The sequence below is a fragment of the Salminus brasiliensis genome, chromosome 1, assembly GCF_030463535.1.
Source record: "Salminus brasiliensis chromosome 1, fSalBra1.hap2, whole genome shotgun sequence".
Taxonomy (NCBI): domain Eukaryota; kingdom Metazoa; phylum Chordata; class Actinopteri; order Characiformes; family Bryconidae; genus Salminus; species Salminus brasiliensis.
In genome coordinates, this window is record NC_132878.1 from 65,386,826 (window position 1) to 65,411,251 (window position 24,426).

At 39.7% G+C, this 24,426-nt stretch overlaps 1 protein-coding gene across 1 annotated transcript in view; it reads left to right on the forward strand.

Moving 5' to 3' along the window:
• Positions 1-24,426, forward strand: part of bcl11bb (BCL11 transcription factor B b) — a 34,177-nt gene that overhangs the window by 1,991 nt on the left and 7,760 nt on the right. Inside the window, exon 2 of the mRNA XM_072686633.1 lies at positions 6,246-6,587. Within this exon, the coding sequence (XP_072542734.1) occupies positions 6,246-6,587 (342 nt within the window). The remainder of the gene's footprint in view (positions 1-6,245; positions 6,588-24,426) is intronic.

Below are 24,426 nucleotides of genomic sequence, written 5' to 3' on the forward strand. Positions count from 1 at the left end.
CATTTTAATGTCTAGCCATTTGATTATGATTTTACTCAACTTATTGGTGTCTGGTTTAAAGATAGTCGCATTTTTCCCCACTGATAAACACATGCAACTTCTTTAGTTGTGAAGGGCCTCGTTATAACATTTTCCTTGAGTTATTTGGCCTCTGATTTTGCGCTCATTATAGGTTCTGTGAGTTTTTACGCTACAACTGGAGTAGTTATATAAAGAGACCAGACCCCGATGCAGTTCCTTCTATATTAATCAGTTATTTAACTGAAACACTTAACGAGCCTTGTATCGCATATATGCAATATGTTATGAAAGCCGGTGGAGCAGGAGAGACGGTAAGACTGAAGTGAAAGCAGATAAAGGCAGGTTTAAGCACTCTAAAGGAGTTTTCAGGAATATTGTGTTTTTCCTAAGCATTGCAATCCAATTAACCTAAGGTATTTTAGAGTTTCTCTGAGTTCATACAAAGATGAGCCAACGTTTGCAATGAAAACTCAAAGTACGCATGTAAGTTACACCCCTAACTACACACACCTATGTGTGTGTGTTTCTCAGTGTGTGTTTGAGCATGTTCGTGCTGGTGTATCTCTGAATATTCATAAATACTTGTGTTTGAGCAGAATGATGAGAATGTGACTCATTGTCAAACACATTCTGTTTAAGTGTCCATTTATGTGCATCTGTCCGAGGAAGTGTGCATGTGTGTGTGTTTTACCGTACAAGTTTGCGTAAAAGGCAGACTAGAAGTGAAGCATGCAGAGAGAAAAAAAAACCCAGGTTGACCCTGGCAGGTTGTTGTCACGTCTTTCAGGGCTCAAACAAACGGGGGAAAACCAGAATCGCCTCATTTGGCTAAGTCAACCGTCCCTGAACAGGACATGGCAGTTGCTCAACAGAGACATGGCCTAGGGTGATGAGACCTATAGGTCATGTTCGGGACATGAAAAAGAGAGAGGGAACTGGAATATCGACATATTTCACACATCAAAATAAATGTAGGACATACACACACACACACACACACATACACATACATACAGGTGTGCAGTGTAAAGAGCTGGAAAAACACTGCGGCTTAAAATAGATGGTTTGTCTTAATCGAAGTGCTAATGCTTGTATGATATATATATATATATATATATATATATATATATATATATATATATATATATATATATATATATATATAATTGTTGTTTTCCTGTTTCACTTTTTGACATAATTTAAATCAGGACGTTGTTCTTTACATCGTACCAGAAAAGATCAATAGAAATGCTCCAAAATGACTTGGAAAAAAAACTAATATCCATTAAGACGTTCCTTTTCCTATAAAGTTACTATTTTGGAGACAGAAGGTTTCGCGTGACAAAAAAGTGTATATCAAAGTCCATGTCGTACTCTCGCCTTAACAAATTTGTGTGAAAATACTTGAGTCAATGCATGAACTCTTGCGAGTGTTTAAGTGTAGGAGGGGGACGTCCATCATAATCCTGCAGCTCATTGCATGTAGTGCAAATCCTTCAGTGTTTCATAATGGTTTTGTGTGGTGGCCTGTGGAGGCACGCACAGCATGTCTGAATGACCATTCAGCTTACACACACACATATACACACACACACACAGCTTAAGGCAGGACACCTTGCTTGCTTTAATGAGTCTAACGCTGTTAGAAAAAAGTCACCCACTGCTCAGTGGTATGATACACCTTGATCTCGTCAAGAAGAGAGTTTGGTGGAGACGTGATTTGTTTAATCCATGGAAACGTCCTGTATCAGCTTTTAGTGCTCAGAGTATCTTCCTTCCAACTTGTCGGTGGAGGGAAATGCACTGAATAAGGCCTGCGCTTGTGTACCTGATTGACCTTTGGCATCAGGAGCTATCTACCTCACGAGTAGAAATGTTCCGCTCACATGCCTGTTTTTGTCAGTTTGGTGGATCATGCAGAGATATGTGTGGGCGGATTTCTCTAAATTTACTCATGCAGTGTGTACCACACAAGCTGATAGGGGGTGCTCTAAGTCTTTAGGAGCATCTTGCAGTTGCAAAAGTTGACATTGCCCCCTTTCTTTTGTGTGCTCGTGTGCTCTTTTTTCAGAATTTGTGCTGCCCTCTGATTACAGCCTTCAGGAATAACGTGCGATAAGAGTGTTTATAATCTGTACAGTGTCTGTCATCCCCAGAGTATCATTCCCAATCCACACTCACTACAAATCCTTTATCTTAAGCCGGATATAATTAATTCAATTTATTGCCGTATAAATTTGTCCCTGGAGAGGCCATCTAAGTGGTACGGCTGCTTAAATTACCGCTCCATCAGTGTCATTGATAATATCACGTTTAAAGTTTTTTGGAGGATGTTATTGAACATTTGGCTTCATTTGAAAGTATGTAATATTCAGATATATGAATATGTAAAAAAAATAAATAAATAAAAATCTCCAGGCCATGTTGGTTAAAACATGCATTGCATGCAATTCATTATTTGCTAGGCCAAAAGTGTATCAGCAATATGCGATTCTCTGGAAATGAAGCAGGAGAGGTTCACAGTCAGTCGTTTGATCTTTTCTATTTATTTATTTGCGCTCATTATGTTCCCGTCAAGTGCCAAACAAGCTCCGCACCACTTGTCACACAAACAGCATTCTGACCGGACTCTTTTACTGCACTCCCTGTGATGACATTTTATATCATTTGCATTCCTCAGAACGTGTTTCCAGCAAAGTTTTATCAATTTAAATGATTTTAAAGCTAATTATAAGACATTTTTATTGTATTATTATTAATTGTTTTTGTTTATATTTCTATATATATTCTTTTGTTTATATTTCTTGTTCTTTTACTTCATTTTTTTAAAAGGCTAAAGATTATATCAAAGTTATTTCAAATAATAATATTAATATTAACAATAATAACAATAATAATAATATTAATAATATATTTTTATTGGAATATTTTAGGTAATCAACTCCATCTTATAAAAGACCATAGATCACATTGATCATTGCTAATAGACTTGGACACAGATTGCAACACCTCGCTTCTATTTTCTTCCCATATGATATCCCTGTGGTTCTCAGCCCCACCTACATTTTTTGCCCCGTGCCCCGTGGCGGTGCTGAGTTGTTCTGAGGGGGGCGCATTCCTGTGGCATTGGCACTGTGCCAGCTCCATGACATTTATGTTCCTCCTCTGGCAATGTTACTCAACCCTGAACGAACAAACATGCTGAGGCCTCTCTCATCTCACAGTGAGAGTGGAGTGCAGATGGCCAGGTGTGTGTCAACGGCCCGTCACTTACAACACTTCACTAAAGCTGCTGCTGCTGTGGCTGTGTTCATGGCCGCCATCTCGCAGTGGCCTTCAGCTGCTGCGTGAACATGGCGGGACGATTTGAGTGACATACCGAGTGAATTTTGGCAGCTTTTCCTTCACCGTCACTCCGGTGTGTTCATATCTGTCAGATGAAGAACTGCACGGTGAGGACAAAATATGATATTGAAAAAAACTTTCGTTGACATGGTCAAAGATTAGTTGGATAAACCAAACCGATTTACCTTTCCTGTGCAAACACCCACAGAAACCTATCTGGCACATGTGAGATTTGGTTTAAGATGCTCACAGAACAGGAAAAAAATTAGTGATGAGATCAGGGGCTTATTTGCATACTGGAAGCACTGGTTCTACCATTATTGGAGAGGTCTATAATGAGACAATGGTTAGGTTAAGAGTGTAGAGTAAGTATAGTGTGAAAGGCCATAATAACAGTGGTAGTGTATTTCCTGTCTTAGACCCAGTACAAGACATATGAAGTGTTTATGTTACAGACAAAGAATGAGTCTATAAACAAACATTATGAGTGAGTGAGTGAGTAAGTGAGTGAGTGAATGAGTGAATGAGTGAGCAAGTGGATGAGTGGGAACTACTAAGTCTGGGTGTAAGTATAATAATTAGAAGTAAGAAAGTGTGTCTAAAGTTTGCATTTAGGGGTGAAATGCTGGTACAGTTTTAAAAAGGGAAGAAACAGGATGTGCCAAAGCTGAAGAGCAAGGAGTGCAGATACAGGCAGAGAGATATATATGATGAAGTGAGCCTTCACAATATGCATACAATGTGCTATAGAATGTTATTTATATTTACTTATAATATGTCTATCTATCTATCTATCTATATATATATATATATATATATATACATATATATATATATATATATATATATATATATATATATATATATATATATATATATATATACACATACATCTTTTATATGTAATGTTAGATTCACATTTTGACATAATGTGAATCTAACATTATTTCTTTACATTGTAAGAGACCAACATAAAATTAAATATTGTTACATAGACTTCTATTGAAAGTTAAGAAGGATTTGTCAAAAGTTTTTTTTGTGTAAATCACTCTTTCAATATCGTGAAGCATCACTTCAGACACCCAAATCTCTCTTTATATTCAATGTCCATTAAAGGTTAAGAATACTTTATCTCCTCCTCAAAGCAGAAAAGTTCTATTTTAGAGATACAGGATTTCTTCTGACAGTAACAACACATGCGTCAATACACCATGGTAATAAAAGGAACAGGAGGCATTTGTGTCACAATTCACACATTCAACATACACTCAGTTAACTTCCACATTTAAGGTCTAACGTACATAATAACTAATATCTGTATATAACAAATAGCATAACTGGATAATAACTGACAGTAGCTTCATAAAAGAAGGCACCAGTCAGACAGGACACTAAATTTTCACTAGGACGCGGCTGTTTTTTTTTAACTATCCTCAACTGATCTCTCCCGGACTGCACCTGCGCTGTGCCGTATGTGAAAACCGAAGCGGCCTGCGGCTCTCCGAAGCACACACACTCACACACACACACTCCCTCACCCCCCTTTTGTGGCTTCAGCAAATGCTCTTCAGCTTTTTCTGATCTACCTGTACAGTGCATATGCACCTCTCCAGCATCCGGTCCAGCATGCACAGAAGTAGACCGGAAGCAACGATGCCACTGCAGGATCCTGTGTTTTTGCACTGCTATCACACACACACACACATGCTCACACATACACCTTGTCTGATCTCAGTTTGTAGTTCACAGGTGTTTCGGCTTTGCGGTGTGTGATATTGCAGCATGAAGAAAGTAGAACGCCTGCTACAGACGAAGGCGCAGTCTGGCTGTAACGTCTGCATTATAGGAAGCTTGCAGTGTATCAGTTACGTTAGCTGTTAATATGACAGCTGAGTGAATGTGTGTTGTGGTCACTTTGAGGTTGGGTAGAAGCTATGAAATGGGGAATATGGTCTTAGTATTGAGTCTGGTTTAGGAGTGTGATTACCTCTAAATTAATATGGAATAAAGAGAAATCAGCTCATTTGAGGTCAAAGAAATGGCTGTAATCCAAAACAGTTTAGACTTACTGATGCACTGCGGCTGACAAGCCTCTATTGCTCAGCACAACACTGCTCAGAATGCATCATCGGTACCACAATGTGTCATTGTACAAATATCCATATCACACTGTACTCTATTACAGGCTGTATCATGTCTCCTCAAACTGTGCGTTTACTTATTCCTCTATTCTATTACGCCTATTATAACCCTTATTTATTGCTTTTCATATTTCTATGAAACATCTGTTGATCATGTTACTCAGTATGTGGACATGGACTTTAGTTCTTTATTCTTATTACAGCATGATGTCCAGATTTTTTTACTCAATAAGTTAGAAACCTATAAACCTTCAAGTTGAGGGTTAAAGTGCCCATGGTTGCTTAATTTGCTATGTTAAAGATCTCTTAAACATGTTCATCTTCCTCATGTGTAAAACTCAGAATCTCAATAATAACAGGATCAAAATGAGATTCTGATTCAAAACCACAATTCCTCACTTGAATCAGGATCAAAATCAGAATTGCAAGCAGATTCACAAGCAAATTCACAATCTGATTCACAATACGAATCAAAATCAGAAGTAGAATTATAGTCGCCATCAAAATCAATGTTAGATTCATAAGACGAATCAAAATCAGAATCACAAGAAGATTCACAAGCAAATTCACAACCTGATTCACAAATTGGAATCAGAATTAAAATGAACATACATTAACAAAAGCAGGCTGAGGGATAATAAAAATATAATAATTATAACCACAATCAGAAATATGTGGTCTTCAGTTATCCAACTGGTTAACATCTTTTCTGTTTTGCTCCCTCTTTCTCTTCCATAGATGAATCCACCCAAGATGCAGACACTGACTGCCACTCTCCTGACCCCTCTCTGGTCAGCCCAGTGGCTGGCGAAAGAGACCTGCTGACCTGCGGCCAGTGCCAGACCAACTTCCCCCTGGGAGATATCCTGGCCTTCATCGAACACAAGCGGAGGCTGTGCAGGGGCGCAGGCGGTTGCTATGAGAAACCGGGCGACAGGGGTAGCGGACCCTCGTCCCCCAGGCCGCCGCGGGCCGGTCCCGTGGAGATCGGTATCCAGGTGACGCCGGGCGGGGAGGACGAGGAGAAACGACTGACACCTGCGAGAGGAATCTGCCCCAAGCAGGAAACCATCCTGACAGGTAGGTGCAGGACGGGTGCTTTTAAGGGCTGAGGCTTGGCAGAGAAGTATGGGAGGTACACCACTGATAATGCATACCACCGCACGCATATTCACTACAGGCCAGAGGCCTAAAAGCAACACTAACAATGTAAAAGGATTTTCTTTAGTTCGTATAATAAAACTAAATGGTGGAGCTAATACTTGCAGTCATGGTAAGAGTAGTGCACAAATAATACCCCACAAATAATACTGCAAAATATACAACATACAAAATACTTGGCTGGTTTCTAATTTTGATTTTCAAGAACACTCAATTCCATGTTTATTACTGTAGAATTAAAGAGTTTACGCATAAAAAATAGAAAGCAATGTATTGGTTGGGCTGTATTCAGCAGTGTACATAATTGACGCACGAAATACATTAGACCAGCAGTTATTACCAAACATAACAGCACACGGATGTAATATACATTTAATTCATGTGTAAATGATGGGCACATCAAGTAAATTCAATGCATCAGTTTTTTTTTTCAATGTAAATGTGTGCAGTAAGTGATTATTAATGAGATGAGCTCCTGCTGATTCTCCTGCAGAGTTTTATTGCTGCTGTAATCAGATCCACCTGATTCCCCCATTTAGATGCTCCTGAAGCTTCTTCAGCTCAATCAGACATATTACATTACATTGTCAGACTGAAACGGTACGACACAGATGCATTTCAGTCCCCCAAGGTACGAACAATGTAAACACCCTCTGAAAGGTACAGAATGGTTTCTCTAAGGTCAGATTACGTATCAATGAGTTTTAATAGTGCTTTACATTCATTTTCCTTGTAGATGGGAATGGGAAAGGGATCAGGTCTTACAAATACGTTGGAATGCATTTGTAAGACCTGATCGCAAGCCAAACACAAAGTATAAAATACAAAAACACAAAAATAATTGCAATACACTATGGTTCAACTGCTTTCCCTGACTGAAGCTGCTGACAGCATTGTTATCCAAAAAGGTACACTTTAGTACCTCATTTTAAGAGCATATGAGTGTAGAAAGAGTGGAACACTGATTCATTTAAGCATTTATTAACAACAAAGAGTGTCAAAAAAGGCGTCTCCCACTGAATAGACTGAATAACTGAATAAGTAACACTGAAAAAATACTAGGGTATACAGTGTTGATTTAAATAGAGTTTGAATATTCTGGAATATTCAGAAGTGCTTTAGTTGAAGTAGATGTCAGTGAACATGTGCTGTTCGGAATATCTCCAGACAGTCTGTTGTACATAAACACACACACACACACACACACACACACACACACACACACACACACACACAATATTTTGGTACCTGTATAGTACAGATACATGCACCCACACATAAGTGTTAAATAAGTGTAACTGACACATGCTGTACATGCTTACTCTTGGAAAGCCTGATCCTGAATGTACACACACAAACACAAGCATGCATGCTTTTCACCTGATCGTTGCGGATAACTTCCGTCACAGATTTTCCGTTTAACTCTGACATGAGCCTTCAAGAGGGATTAATAGCTGTCAGATGATTTCATTAGAACTGCTCTCTCTCTCTCTTTCACCCTCTTTCTCTCCCTATCTCTCTCTCTCTCTCTCTCTCTCTCACTGTGAGTAAAACATCACACAGCAGCCTTGAGCACTTTGGCAGATGAAACCAATTTTGTTAAAAAAGAAGAAGAAGAGGTAAAAGCTTGCAGTGTGTGTTTGGAAGGAGCTTCTCTGTGTTCTGATAGAAGGAGGTTAAAAAAGCCCATTTAAATTCAATAGCTGTGAGAAATGGAGAGGTATTAATAACAGAGCTTTCTCATTCAAGCGGCAGCAGAGCTGTAAAGCCACACACACACACAATTCAGGCCTCAACTCTGCAACACTTATAACCCTCATAGACTAGTCTCACTTCACGCACACACATACAGAAAGAGAGAGAGGCACTTCTAAGACACACATACATCTTTCTGTGTGGCACTCTTTCTCACACTCTGTCTCTCACACACACACAAACATACACACACACCGACAGATGTTCTGCTGCACAATTTCTCCAGCAGGTAAATGCTTGTATTCAGATTAGTTTTCTTTTTTTTTTACAGTTACTGGTTACTGATCAAGTGCTACTGCTGGACTTCTCTCTCTTTATCTCACTGTTGGTGTTAATAGTATTTGTTAGCAATCAGACGCTGCAGTGAATTGAAGGCTGCCTTTAGCTATGCTGAACAGAGTAGTGCTGGAGGCTGAACTGGATTTTTCACAGCATGCAAGCTTTACTCAGTGTATTAGGCTGCTACTTAACCGTTTTCAGTTTCAGGGAAATTAGGTTATATTTAATGGGTCTAATTAAATAAAAAAAATGGCGCTATGTGCCTGGGGGCAGGAGGAACATATACAGATTGCCAAAGGATAGAGTGTGATGAGTTCACAACATTAACTCCCCCCGATTCAGCTTGTCAGTAATTCTCAGCTATTGCTGTCTTCATAGTGTGTCCTGGTGTGAATTTAGTTTAGTTTAGATTCCTAATAATGCAGTTTGCCAAGCTGGAGGTGGTGATTCAACTGCATAATTTTTGTAATATTATAATGAATTAGAATTTATTAGAACAGCATTCAATAAAACACTCATACATTAAGCATCATAAATCAAGGTGCATTACTTCATTGTCTATATTCCTATGTTTTCATATTAAATTTAGTGTATTTTTGAAGGGTTCTAATCATAACAAGTAATCAATTCAGTAAAATTTGAAATGTCAGGATACACCGAATTGTTTTCTTAACAATCATAATTGAACTCAATTTGTCATGATTTACACCCTGGAGTATTCAGATATGTCTTTGGAACTGATGGCCATCTGCCACTGTACAAAAGCAGGATCATCAGAAATCTGACTGTGTTAACATCCTTCTACTTTCCTTGAGGAGAAAGTGAATGTGTAGAGATATGGGCTTTCATCCAGCTCTGTCCCACAGGGCTAATCCCGGCGCGGGGCAGCCATGGCCGAAATTTGAACCCATTTTCTCCCCTTCACAGCCCCCATGGGGCAGCTAGTTGGCATCACTGGCTGGGCCGAAGGGGCAGTTATCCCCAGCCCTCAGCCTGAAGCATCAGTGCCATTGAATTTTTCAAATGACTCTCTATCCTTACTGTTATAGTCAGGGATTGATTTTTGAGGGGGTCATCTCTCTGGTTTAACAAAAAAAAAAAAAGAGGCAAGAACAGCCCTCTTATAAAACTATCACCACCCTATCCATTCCCTTTAGATTAATGTCGTTATGTGAGTTCTCAGAAGCCAGATGTCTAGCATGTGTGAATTCAGAAAGCCTATTTTTGAAAAGACTTAATAGGCAAGTTAGAAAAAGGTGATCACTGATTATATAGTGACAACTGATTTAAAGACTGATATTTATGCACCACAGCTGCTCCTTTAGGAATGTGGTATAACAGTCACATAACTGTAGATGTATAGTTTTACTAAATATCCATTGTACAGATGAACATGTTTCCTTTGTTATTTTGCTATGCCTTATCATACACTTTCAAAACAGATGTGGTAAAATCAACACATAGCCTCCTTAGGTGAACACATTTGTCCACATACCCCCCCCTACACACACACACACACACATATTTTTTAGGGCAAAATAGTTTTTTTTCCCTCCAAACAATTAGCACAGAGCTGCTTCAAGCTAACAAAAGCTTGTTGCTGGTGTTTTCCTTATAGGGCCATGTCACATCACAGTTATTTCTCAGATTACATATTTTCCCACTTATGTATGTATCACAGAAACTCTGTATAGATTGTTCTGATTGGCTGTGCTCCTTTTTTTCTTTATTTCAGGCTATAACACTCCTTATAACTTCTCTGTGGATAGACAGAAAAATAAACACTATTTATAAATATGTTTTTTTTTGTAATCAAATAATGATTTGAAACATTTTCTGCTGCTTTTATACCCATATAAAATATGGAAATGTTTAGCATAAAAAAAGCTGTCCTCAAACTTTTGATGGACTGTGTATGTGTTGTTAAATGAGAGAGCTGTAGGTAGAACCTCTTTGGGGGCTTGTCTGTGTAAATCACACAGAGACTTACAGTGTTGGCTATTGGCCCCAGTGGGCATTGTAAAGCGTTACTTAAACATTTGCGCTTTTATTGTGCTTCACTTATTCAGGTCAAGGGCGGAATTCAGCAGGGAAATGTACAAGTTTCATTGTGTTTCTTGTGTGTGCCTCGAAGGGGTCGGGCAGTGTAACTTTGCAGTTGTGAATTTGAGTCAGCTTACCACTGCGCCTCTGCCACAACACACACCACAGCTTCCAGATGTGATTATAATCGTCATTGTGTTGCCAAGGGTTATCACACTGCTAAGAGCTGTGAGGAACCGTTGAGGAGCTTTTTAAAGATTAAGAGGCCAAGAAGTCTTTCAAGAAGTTTTTTTTAATGTCTGTGGATACATGTACATTGTGGTGGAGGTGCTTCTGATACAGTCTACAGTCACCCTCATGCAGGATATGCAAAATAGTAAACAGGATAGGGGTGGTATAACTATACAACTGTAGACTACCGGGCTTAATCACTCTGTATGTGGTGGCTTCAAAAGTTGGATAGAAGTTGGATTTTATATTTCTAAAATGAAATCTTATTTATATATTTAGCACTCAATGAACATCATTACATCCAGCTATGCGAGGCCAGACTCTCAGCATGGTCAAACTGTTATGTGGCATGTCACTCTAAAGCTCTTTTAGCCCTTTAGTGCAAAGACAAAAACATGACTATTTATGTCAGTTTAATTGTCTATGCTGCATCTATTCTACTCCCTTCATTCTGATATTCTGATGATTTTTTCCTTATTCTTTATTTTTACCCAGGTTAAACCAACCGATAGTTGATACTAAGCCAAACTGAACTTTAAATGTATTTGTGTGCTACACTCTAAGAAAATCACAGTGCATCCAACAATAAAGGAAGCATAGAGCTTCTTTTATAAAGTGATAGCGATACAGTTGCTCACAGAAAGCTTCAGTACTCCATGCTGATCCATTTTACTATGACTAATGTGGACATACAGCTCACACACTACTCTTGGGGAAGATTTTTAATGAGTCAATGGAGACACACACACACACACTCTGAATGTTTTACCAATTAAATGTTCGGTTTTATAGGGTTAATGTAATGTTTTCAGTCAGTTTTCGGTACTGGTACCCATAGTGTGCTCGGGAAACCACATGGTCATTGGTTGCTCTTGTAGCACTGTTACCCAGGGGTGGAAAATGATTTTAAATCTGAAGATTTGCCCTTTTACTTGATTAGATTTCCAGTATAACGAATATACTTCTTATTTCTTACACCTTCAAAACGTGTTATAAATCTCAGTAAAAAGCTAAAATGAGCTTAAAAATCAGCTTTTTTATACTAAAAAATCAGATCTGATTTATTTCAGTGTAAAATGTAACTGCCCACAGCTAGGCTGGGGTGTGTTTAAATGTAAGTACATATTCTGAAATTCTCTTAAGCATGTTTTTGGCTCCATGCTTTCCCCTTAGTGATGCAAAATGTTGATACAGTAAAAACACTTTCACTTACTTTACTTATAGTTTCTCTGTGCTTTCTTTCCACCTCTGCTTGTTTCACACCTCTCCTAAGACTCAAAAAGGTCACAGTGACTAAATGACAGCCTTACAGTTGAAGTACAAATGTTTCTAGCTAAGATTTTAGCGTCTCTATTGGTCTATTCATCATGAAATGCACACACACTGTTAAGGGCAGCTGCATTTCCATATAGGGTATAAAGAATAATAAAAAGGAGGTACAAGATTTTCTTGTTATATCATATTAAACATATTTGGATTGCGTTGCATAGAATCACTCTTTTCATTTCTTTTAATTGATTTCATCTGGTTTGTTTAGCTGTTGTTTCCAAATAGTGTGAAACAAAAATGCTCAAAAAGGATAAAATCTCACAAATGTGAGGTTTTGACAAGCGCAAAGCTGCATGGACTGCACCTACACCGTACGCTCATAATACACTGCACAGCAAATCGTTTGTCATCCACGGAAGCAACTGTACATGCGTGCACGTCGGCCCTTTCCAATGTTCCTCTAATCACCGAGCATGCTCTCATTTAAATATTAGAGTAGTCTTTAATCATGGAAAGTAATCAGTGTCATGCATATTCATACGGTCCCAGTCTAACGGTCGCATTGTCTCGCTTCAGTGCCAAATCATCTCCGCCAGTCTCTCAGCTGCCTGCTCTGATAGCGAGGGCCTGGTGTCGTGCCAGAAAACAACAAAAAAAAAAACAACACCTCAAGTTTAAAATAACTTCACTCACATTTATACATTCTCCCTGAAGAGAGCGGTGCGAGTGCGCATGTGGGTGTTTGTATGTGTGTGTGTGTGTGTGTGTGTGTGTGTGTGTGTGTGAGCATGTGTGTGAAAGAGAGAGGGGAAGTGATTTTTTTAAAAGATGGGAAGACTGATCCCTGTTCCGAGTGATGAATATTTGCACAGAGGCTCAAGGAAAACTCCATTTGCATAATGACTTTGTAGTTTTGCATTAATTAAATTTGCATATGAAACTGCGTTAATTACCTCTGATCATCTGTTTTCAACTTCACAGCATTTGATGTCCAGCCTTCGGGGTTGTGATTAGAGGTTACAGTGGCAGTTTGGGTGTATGTGTTTGTGTATTCGTGTGTGTGTGTGTGATGAGAGATAGGTGCCGTGCGTACGACAGAGGAAGGAGGGAGAGATGGTTTGCAGATATGAAAGATGTTTTTTTTTTTCACACAGTGTGAGACAGGGTGTTTGGAGTTCAAAGTTGACTATAGTGGTCTACAGTTTACAAAGGCTTTTTCAAAGCTACCCATCTACACTGTAGCACTATTCAGATGTGCTCAGGCCTATAAGGAGGTTTAACTCGAACTTCAGTTTTCAGTGTGACTAGCCCACCAGCACTGACTCAATCTATATCATTCTACTGATGTATGAATCATATTTCAACTAAAGAATAGCTATTTTTAGACTATGATGCTATTTCTACGGCATTATTATATATGTTGTGCTGTTTACATTGACTGACTTTTATATTGTGCAGTTTATAATTATGGCTATTATCACATTTGTTTTTTTTTTCTATTCAGTTGAAGAACTACATCTACAGCATTACACCTAAAGCTGTAAGGCTGCTCGCTGTCTATCTATCCACATATCTATCTATCCACCTGTTCACTCATCTGTCTGTCCATCATTGCTGTCATGCAAAAATTAAGATGCAAGGTCTTTGTTGCTTTTCACTTTCACTTGTCAGGAGTTGAATCAGACAGTTGTTCTTTACTTTGTCTTCAAATTCCATGATGAATGGAACCAATAGAAAACGACTTAATATTAATCTTGAATTGAATGCATTGAAGGATTTTTTCTTCTCCTGTAACGCTGCAATTTTTTTTTTTATGTGACAGAAATGAAATATCATTGCTGTCATGTGCAAATCGTGCATCTCTATTTTTTTACTTTTTGACATAATGTGAATCTGGCAGTTGTTCTTCACACAGTATCCCTGTTTCATGATGAATGGACCAACAGAAATGCTCCAGAATGTCTTGGAGTGAAATCTTTTTACACTGAAGAAGAAGTATTTGTCTTTCTCTTTGAAGATGTGATCTTTTTGTGTGACAGTATTTAAGTGTATTTAACATAAAAAGAGTTGTTGTTTTTTTGCATAGTGCTTTTCTCAAGCTCAGTGTCACTTCACAAATGACAATAACACATATTGGGAGAAAACTGAAACTAGATAGATATTGGGATAAGGTTTCCCCTACTTTTAACATAAATACACTAGGAAACACACCTACTGTAAGAGAAAACAAGAAAGCTAAATCACATAAAACAGTGTGGATACAGAAGTCACAAAACCTGTGTTCCTGTCACCAACATATCAGATACTTTACTTATTTTCTTTTCACTGAACCCTTTGTATGTTTTCTAATGTTATACATTATTTATTATTATCTTTTGTTTTACTTGCAAACGAGCCGGAATCTGAGCATTACCCTCTTATGCAAAACCGTTAATAAAAAAGTTTGTGACAGTTTCTGACAGATGTATTTGCAGTGAGAAGAGCTGTATCAGGGCTCCAGAGTACATAAGACCAGGTGTTTGATTCCCAACAGAGCAGCCCTTAATCATGTGGGTGTCCTGAGAAATGCAAATGAGCTGCCTGTAAGAGTTAAGGTTAAGCTAAGCTAAGTTAAATGAACATAGGGTTAAATGAAGTAATACTAGCTAGCTAATGGTCATGGCTGCGCCCCCTGGTCCTGGGCTTTTAGTTTCTATGTTTTTTATTTATGGCCGTTATTATTGTATCATGCAATATTTGGCAAAGTCTCAAAGACCCCCATGGTGGTGGTCATTTCTCTGGCCTTTGGGCAGAGCTGTGGCTCTCTGGGGCTGGAGGAGACCACCCCACGTTGGGCTGATTGGTGTCGTGTGCTGGCGGGGGTCAGCCTCGTCCATGCTGGATGCGTTAGCGAGCCAGGCCGGCGCGGCATGTGCTCTCCACTTGGATCCCTGGAAGGAGTTAAAGTCTCCCACATGAAGGCATCAAACGCTCCACATACCGCTTTATGGTAGTCATATGGCAACAGATTTGATATTTTTCCTACCACAGCAGGGAATAAAACTCGCCACTAATTTAGGCTGCGAGCGCCGCCGCTAAATTTCAGCATGTGCTGACGGTGTTCGCCAGATGTTTTCCTTTTTCTCCCTCTCACTTTTTCATCCTCTCTCTGTCTGTCTCTCTCTCTCTCTCTCTCTCAGTCTTTCTCCCACTAATTTTGTGAGAAACTGCATGCATTCTGTCCAACTATGTCACAACTTTGGAAAGCTAACAGTAGGTTTTTTTCTTTGTGATTAAGAACATCATTGTTCTGTGCATAGCTTTTTTTTTTCTTTTTTTTTTCGCCCTAATGCACAGGGAAAAGTTTGCTATCTGTGGCTGCGGTGAAGAGGAACAGTGTGACATTGTGTCTGTCAAATGAACACGTCCTAACAGCTCGTTCACATTGCATCTCAGAGCCAGACACACGGCTGAAACAAACTAGGGACATCCTTTTGCCCTTCCTTCTAAATGTTTCTCCTTAAACTCCAGATCTGCCTGTTGGCCTGTCCTTTACAACTACACAGTGCACATAATGTTAGTTTCATAGTTCGGATTAGGATGAATATAAAGCCTGCAGTGTAGTTAAGAGTTAAATCCAGCTCTTTCCAGAGTATAGTAACCTTCCCTGTGGTATCATGAGAGAGTCTCTAGCTTATGAATAGAGATGCAGCACTGCATTGCTTTGCCATGGGAAGTGTTTATTACGCCATAAAAAGTTTTTCCTGTTTTCCAAAGTTATAATAATTACACTCTCTCTGTATACATACATACTCTCTCTCTCTCTCTCTCTCTCTCTCTCTCTCTCTGTCCTTCTCTGTCCACCACCCCCTTTGTCTGCTCACCCAGTAAGGCAGTAAGCAGTGATTGGAGAGTGTTTGCAAATGTTTGGAGAGACAGAAAGATGTGTTCAGAGTTAGCTCTAGTGTCATGCTCCATGGCCAGTTAAGCTTCACACACACACACACACACACACACACACACACACACACACACACACACTCGTTTTATACCTTGTCTGGTGTATATATATATATATATATATATATATATATATATATATATATATATATATATATATATATATATATATGGCTTTCTGGGGATGTTTGTGTCCACACAATTTGTGATGCACAGACACACACACACACACACACACACACACACACACACACACACATGCTAATCCCCTCCTAAACCCACTCTTCTCTCCTTTTTCTCCTCTCCGCCTCACGCAGACCATGAAGGTTTCGCGGCAGCACACACAAACCTGCCGTGCTACATTCACTCCTGGCTGTTCTCTGTTGTGCCTCACAAACACACACTCTTCAACCAGAGGAAGAGTGACATGCTAAGCTTCGAAATATGCGAAATCTGACGCTGTGGCTGTTTAAGGAAAAACAGCCACAACTCTGTAGACATTAAAAAGGCTCATGTCAAGAGAGAGAACACTTTGGCAGAGCTTAATTCAGTAGTAAAGTGCAGTGGAGGCTTCAGCATTATTACCCTGAAACCATGGGCTTGGTTACGGTGGCTTTGACTGCCACCATTATTGTCATGTTGTGTAGACACAATCTGGGTGGTACAGTAAAAGCATGAAGAGGGCTTTTAAACCCTGCCGTCTTCATATGCTTTTACAGCTGGCCTTTTTTTCTCTCTTCTTCCTCAAGCCGAGGAGTTAAGTGTGGCACTGATTTTGATTTGTCTTGATGTGATAAATGCCATGTGCTTACCATGACTGGACCATATACTGTGCTTCTGCTGTGGATACTGTTTCCACTGTCTAAACCAGCCCAGACTCTAACATACGCTCTTAAAAGTAAACATGACAGAAAGGTTTTTTTTTTTTTTTTTTTGAGTGAGCCACTTTTAGTTCCCTAACGAAGCTTTTTAGTGGCTCTAAACAAAATGAGCATGCTAGAATATCTCCTTAAAGGACCACCCATTGAACGTTCTTTAAAGACCAAAGGTATATTTGAAGGGCCCCTACTGGAATACGTTTGTTGTAGTATATCAGTACATACAGCCTATTTTCTTTTATTACTTTGTGTTTTTGTGATGTCATATAAACCAACACATTTACATATATTCGTCTATAAAGACCAGCATCAGTTTCACCACAAAAGCATTTGGGTGCTCTTTAATACTGTTTCTCCAAGCAGCCCTTGTCTTTAAAGAATGCAACACGGTCCTCAAATACAGCATAATATGTTAGCTTTCTGCTATGTCATGCTTATAATGGCTGAGGACACTGCAATCTGTAGCTTTACACTGACGGTGTATGGACACGTCAGTAAGAGGTCCTCTCTGGGAGCCCCGTGTGAAATGAAACCTCAATCTTATCAGATTTTATTCACACCAGCAAGGACTTGTTCCAACGTGCTATGCTACGTTAGCCATGGCGCTAGCAGTGTGTTTGCTAAAGGCACTGGGCTAGATGAAAGGGCCTCCTTAACCATAAGCTATGCAGGGAATGGAGCCAAAGCTGGAAATGCATCAGCGTGATAACAGCCAAGGGAAAAGCGAATCTCCTCTTGTTTATTTCGCCACAGGCCACAAAGCTGCCGAAGCAGGAGGCCCGTGGCTGAATCATGCAGGATCTGGGCACATTCAGGGAAGAAGACAGCTAGTTAACACAGTCGTTTCTGACCTTTCACAAACATGACTGACGCGAGGGGGTTTATTGTAATTTGGTGGTTCATTTCATGTAAAGTCAGTTTATTGCTTTATATCAGGTTAACTTCAGCTCTTGTCAGTATCATGACTGCTAGCATAACCTGCATAGTTCTTTTCCCTTTTTTCCTTTTTTCTTTTCTGTTCATTAAGAATTCTTGAATTCTTAAATGAGGCCTTTAGCTATAGCTTTCAACCCTACGACACACACACACTTACACCACATAAACCTACACCTATGCTATAAATGCATAGGTAACTGTTGTAGTGAGTCTACATACACATACACAAACACACATGGCTGTAATATATAGGCAGCGCGGGGGCACAGAGCCAGCGGGCCTGGCATTAAGGTGGCTGGCATGTGTGGCTGCACCCGCCTTCTTAGGGGCCATTCGGCATCAGAGGAGCCATTTTATAGCGCACACACACATGCACACACACACACACATCCTGATTATAGCAGGCTGATTGTTTTGGAAGGCGTGTTGAAGGCCTGTGGAGTTTTACAGTGGCCTTTAAATGGGTCTAGATGCCTGTGCTCAGCTGGGGACCATTAGGGTGCACGTTATCCAAAAAATGCCGGGGCAATTATTTCACATACGGGTTTGTTCTCCATGCCTTTCTACTTACACACACACTTACACATAAGTGGATGCACACACACATACACATGTGTGCGCACACACACACATATACATTTAAATATATACACACACACTGATACATGACATGCTTGTTTCTGCAGTTATGAATCTGGTACGTCCTTCTTCTGAACAGTGTTCTATATAGTGCCCTTGGTTTTCTAACGTAGAATAAGGACCTGTTTCCTGTAGTTGTGTTCCATGTCGTGATCTAGAGGAAATTATTAGGGTACTATTTTTACTCTATATGATAGTGCTCTACATAGTGCCTTTGTTTTGAGGTAAGCAATAGTAATTTAGGGATAACAGTGTTCTATTTAGTGCTTTTGATTTCCTTATGTAGGGAATAGTGATTGGGGACCATTTACGCCCCCTAGAACAGTGTTCTACATAGTGCCTGTGATTTTTTATGGTAGGGTATAGTGGTTATGGACCATATACATTTTCTACAACAGTGTTCTATATAGTGCCTGTGATTTTCTAATGTAGAGAATAGTGATTAGGGATCATTTACGTTCCCCAGAACAGTGTTCTACAGAGTGCCCATCTTTTTCTAATATGGGAAATTGTAATTGGGTACCATTCCTTAAAAATGTGTTCAATATTGTGCCATTGATTTTGTAATGTAGGGAATAGTGATTAGGGGACTATTTCTATTCGATATAGTACAGCTACATTCTATATATTTATGAGTGAAGGGAACAGTGTGTAGGGTGCATTTGGAACACAGTTTTAGTCTCGCATCATGAGGTTAGCAGTTAGCTTTTAGCATGAAGCACGCTGATGCGTGGGTGGGAGATGGTACCCATCCAGGGAATGATTGAGTAGACGTGAAGCGCGGGTCTCGCGCGTTCCTTTTGATCTCGTTCCTTTCCCTGGCTTTTTTTTCTCTCCTCCCCTGCTCGCCTGTCTGCGTCTCCCTTCAGCCACGAGCACGAATGTCATCCATCAAACCCCCCTCCAGCTCTTCACCGTCAGTGGCTTGCGCCAGCCGGGTTTTAGCGTAGCGACACATACTGGGGCCCGCGCCCGAACCATGATTCAGGCTAGCTGTGATGCCACAAAAAGCTTAGCTAATGCACTTTCTCTCTCGCGCGCTGTCTCTGTTCCTTACTGAGGCCAGGCCAAGAGTCATAGCTCTTACCAGCAGAGAAAATCTTTCCAGTTATTTTTCACTGTCTGCTCGTGCCCCACCACAGGACACCTCTCTCAAATTCCAGTTCAAATAGCTTTATTGGCAGGAGTTGTAATTAACAACTGTTACCAAAGTGATGGAAAGAGATGTGTAATACTAATGGTGATATTACTGATGATGTAACGTTTATATACAGTATGTATATACTGTATATAGTACTGGGCAAACATAGTTGGTAATTTGAGGGTTAGTTAGAAGAAAAGGGGTTCTCTGTTGATTCCCAACATCTAATTTAACACAATAAAGCATCATATAAGGCTTATATATGTAGCTTTATGAATTGTACTGTAATACATGGATATTTGTGGATAAAAGTATTGGGACAACAGTTAATTCATTCATTTTTGTTTTTGTTTATTCTGTTTGTTTGTTTGTTTGTTTTTTTAGAAATCAAGGGTATTAAAATAGTTGCTTTTGTTGAAGTAACTGTCTTTAATGTCCAGGGAAGACTTTCTACTTGAGTTTGGAGCATTGTTGTGATGATTGCATTAGGTTTGTTTTAGTGATGTCAGGATGTTGGGTGATCATCACCCCATCTCATCCCCAAGTCCCCAACTCATCATAAAAGTATTGGGTGAAGCACCATCACTCCAGAGAACACAGTTCCACTGCTCCACACCTCAATCCTGGGGGGCTTTATACTCCTCTAGCCCACACCTGGCATTAGCCTTGGTGCCAATAGGTTTATGTTTATCTGCTCCAGAGAGTCCTATTTTATTGGCAGTACTTATCTACAAGCTCAAGACAAGCTGTGTGTATGCATTTGCAAATTGGATCATTTATTCATAGGTATGTAGGTTTGGTGGTTGCCTTACATGTACTGTAGTCTTTTCACTAACTCCAGTAACTCTTTCAGTAACTCCAGCAGTTACTGTGCAGGTAGATGCTGTGTTTACAAAGACATTCTATAAGTTACTTAGTAGGTCAGAGTTTTTCCAACTAATCCTTTTTACTCAAGTTGTTTTTGCTATGATTTCACTTCTACTTGAGTCATACCTGTTCTAATCCCTCCTATGCTCCTGGGACTTGCACTGGACCATGGGGGTGATGGAGGTGTGACAGGATGTGCAGATATTCTTATGGAGGCCCACTGAACTGGCTTACATGCACCACCTGCTGAGGAGTGGGCCTCTGGCCAAAAGTGCAATAATGAAATCATTTCTGAAAGGCTTTTGTGCTGCATGACCTAGTTGAGTTGGTGTCCAGGCATGTGTCCTATATGGGTTGTCAGTTGTCAGTGTGCGACAGGGCAGCAGCAATACTGGTTTGTCAGGGATAATAGGGCAGCAACAATTAGTCGAAAAAGTCAGCAGGATATTTATTGGTAATAAGCTTGTTTAATAGAAAAAGAGCCCTGTATGCTCTATAGTGTTCATTTGATATATACAGTCATTACAAAAGATATATCAGTACACTACAGAAGGCCTGTGGGGCAATGCTCATGCATTTTGTTGTACATTTATAGATGCCTGTTGCTGTTGTCTCTGAATTGTCTTTAAGTCCATGGTATTTACATTAGCCCATTGGTCTTAACACATTTAGGCCTTGGTCTTGACCGTCTACAGCTTAAAGAAATGGTAATTATTGATATTTTCTTGATTTTAACTGTCATCGACGTGCACAGACTCATCCTCAAGCTACTCAAAACATGGTCTTTGTGTCTGTTTGTGTTTGTAAGTAAGTTTAATAAATAATGTTTTATTATGATTTAAATATTATTAAAAAGTTAATGTTGTGTGTATAGTTTTGTTCTATGGGGAAAAACACCCTTAACATTTTCACTGGGAATTTCTGACATGAGAAATAGCTCAGGTGTGCAGAATTGAACCTGGCAACACAGAATGAAAGTTTCAAATGTAAATAACTAAATAATTAATAATTAAATAACAGTATAGCAAAAGAAAAGCATCGGCTCAATAATCATTATTTAGTTAATTAAAAAAAAAGTCAAACAATGTCAGAATAAATGTAGGCATAAACATAAATGTAGGCTGGAAGCAGAGACTAGTTAAGAATATTTTTTTTTGTTATTTAGGCCATGGTCTGAACATTGGACTCCCCTTTAGACTCCTCTTTAGACTTGGGCCTGACTCGACCTCACCTAATCAAAGACTTGGACTTGCCATAGACTGCACCAAGATGGTCTTGACTGCTGCTCAGATTTTTCCTGTCAAACAGACAGAATAATATCTGATAGGTTAATTGATTATTAAAGAAGTATGATTTAAGTGATTGCAGTGGTAACTCTTTTAAAGATATTCTGCCACATCTCTCTTTAGTCTTCCTGCAGATGGAGACAGATTGGAGGGGTTATAGCGTCAGGCCTGCTTTCACTTATACTGGAGACAGCGAAATATGTGTATGTGTGTGGTTGTGCGTATGCGTGAGTGTGTGTGTGTGCGCATGTGCCATACCACTGCTACTGCCACCATTCATGGTGGCTTAGCTGCTCCACACACTTTTTCCACTGTTATGTTTCAAGTCGGTGGCCTTTTTTAATACAGCTGTCTCATTCTGTTACTGCACAGATGGGCGGAAAACACTGGCCAAATGACTCGATGATCAGAAATGGAGAGATGAATGTAAGGCAGGAAGTCTTACAAGCGATACAGATCAGTCAAGTAATGTGATTTTGAACAGAGATAAAGTAGTTACTCCTACTGCACTGAATTTGAATTTGTAGAAATATTGTACCCAAAATTCAAAGGGCAGATACACACCTACATATACAGAAAATCCAGTCTGTTGCTGTAACTTTGAACAGTTTAGCCTTAGACGTTGCAAAATGACAGTATTTAACAGGATCTTTCTGTTTGTGTTCTTGGTGTCCTCACTTCAATCCTGCACTTCAATCCTGCTTGTATTACCAGTGCTGGCATTAAGCCTTTAATGCTGACATAAAACTGTGGCTGTTTCTACTGTTTAATCTACTCTCCTCTTGTAATAACGTGATTTCTCAATTATGTCTTTGCGTTTATTTACATGATCAACCAAAACCTACACCTGTAACTGTATCTGTGTCTGTAGACAAATCACAATTGTCAACAGACAAACACATAAGTACAATGTAAATCACACACTGTGCCATGCCAGGGCCTCCTATAAAACAAAATGGTAACAGATCTGAGAGTGCTTACAGATCCAAACTGCACTCTAAAACAGCTCATATACTTGTCTGGACAACAAAAAAACACAGTGCATCCAACAATAAAGGAAGCCTCATGCTTTTTTTATATACAGAGAAAGCTCAGTCAAACTCAAAGTTATAAGCAAGCTCTCTTACCAAACTCTGATTAGCTGATTATTGGTTAAGATTTGGGTTGGACTTAATGTTTAATGAGATTTAAAAGTTTAAAGCAGTCTGTATTACATTTTTAAAACACAATGTTCACACCACACAATATTCAGTCCATACTCCCCACGTATGGAAACTAATCTGAAAAATCAACTTCAGCTTCAAATTTATTGTTTTTACGATGCCTCAAAAACTGATCCTTCAACATTGACCACTTCAGTCTACAGCCCTTTCCGTTCACGCTGGAGATATAATGTTATAGTCTGGACTGCTTTTAGAATGACAGACAATACATGCCAGCCAATCGGTATAGAGATCATTTACATATATCAAACACACTAATACATTTTAATGTGGCGACTCATCACTGCTATTTTAGCAGATTAAAGCTAGTTAAAGAAGGCATCACCAAAGTTTCTGAATGGACTGATAGGGAGACGCGCAGATAAAGTTCATGGACATCTTTTGATGTGCTAAAGTCTTCCTCCCCTACACACACACATATGCATGCTAGCCTGCATACACAGCCTGCATGCTTTTACAGCAGGATGTCCTGCATCTCTGCACACACTCACACACATACAGATGCACACACACACATACACATATATGTGTATATATATATATATATATATATATATATATATATATATATGTGTATATATATGTGTGTGTGTGTGTGTGTGTTTTTGTGTGTGCGCATGTGATTTGCATGGCAGTCTGGCCCCTTGATTAGCCGCCATCATCACAAACAAGACATCAGCGATGCGAGGTGAGGCCCCGTGGGCCCCCGGGAGCCGCAGATCACAGCCATGCTAATGCGGGTCTGCGCTGGCGCGACTGGCGCCGTGCCAGGTGTCAGCCAGCCGGTGACAGGTGCACAGAGGGGGCGTGGGTGCTGCTGAGGGGGGCGCCGCAGTCCCCGTGGCATCACCTCGGCCTTTGTTCTCTATGCTAATCCTGTGCTGGAGCATCCTCCACTGATAGGAATGTGCCGCATTCAGGAAACGCAGTTCCAGCAATGCCAAGCGTGAGTGTCGCAAGCACACACACACACTCTTTCTGCCTGCGCCTAGGGTCTCGTTTAACACTGTGACATCGGCAATGCACCACTCTGTCTCCCTCAGATCACTGAAGTAAGGCATTGCTGTTGCTATTCTCCAAGGGCTTGTATTTTGACCCCAAATTCAGTACTTAACTACAAAACCTTCCCATTCACTTAATAACGTTTATTGTACAGTCCCTTAAGTTGTAGGTATGAACTGAGGTAAAATGAGGTACAAAAATGTGTGTGTCGATATGTTGGTACTTACCATAAAGTTACTCCAAATAGTTCTCCATTCATGCAATTAAACA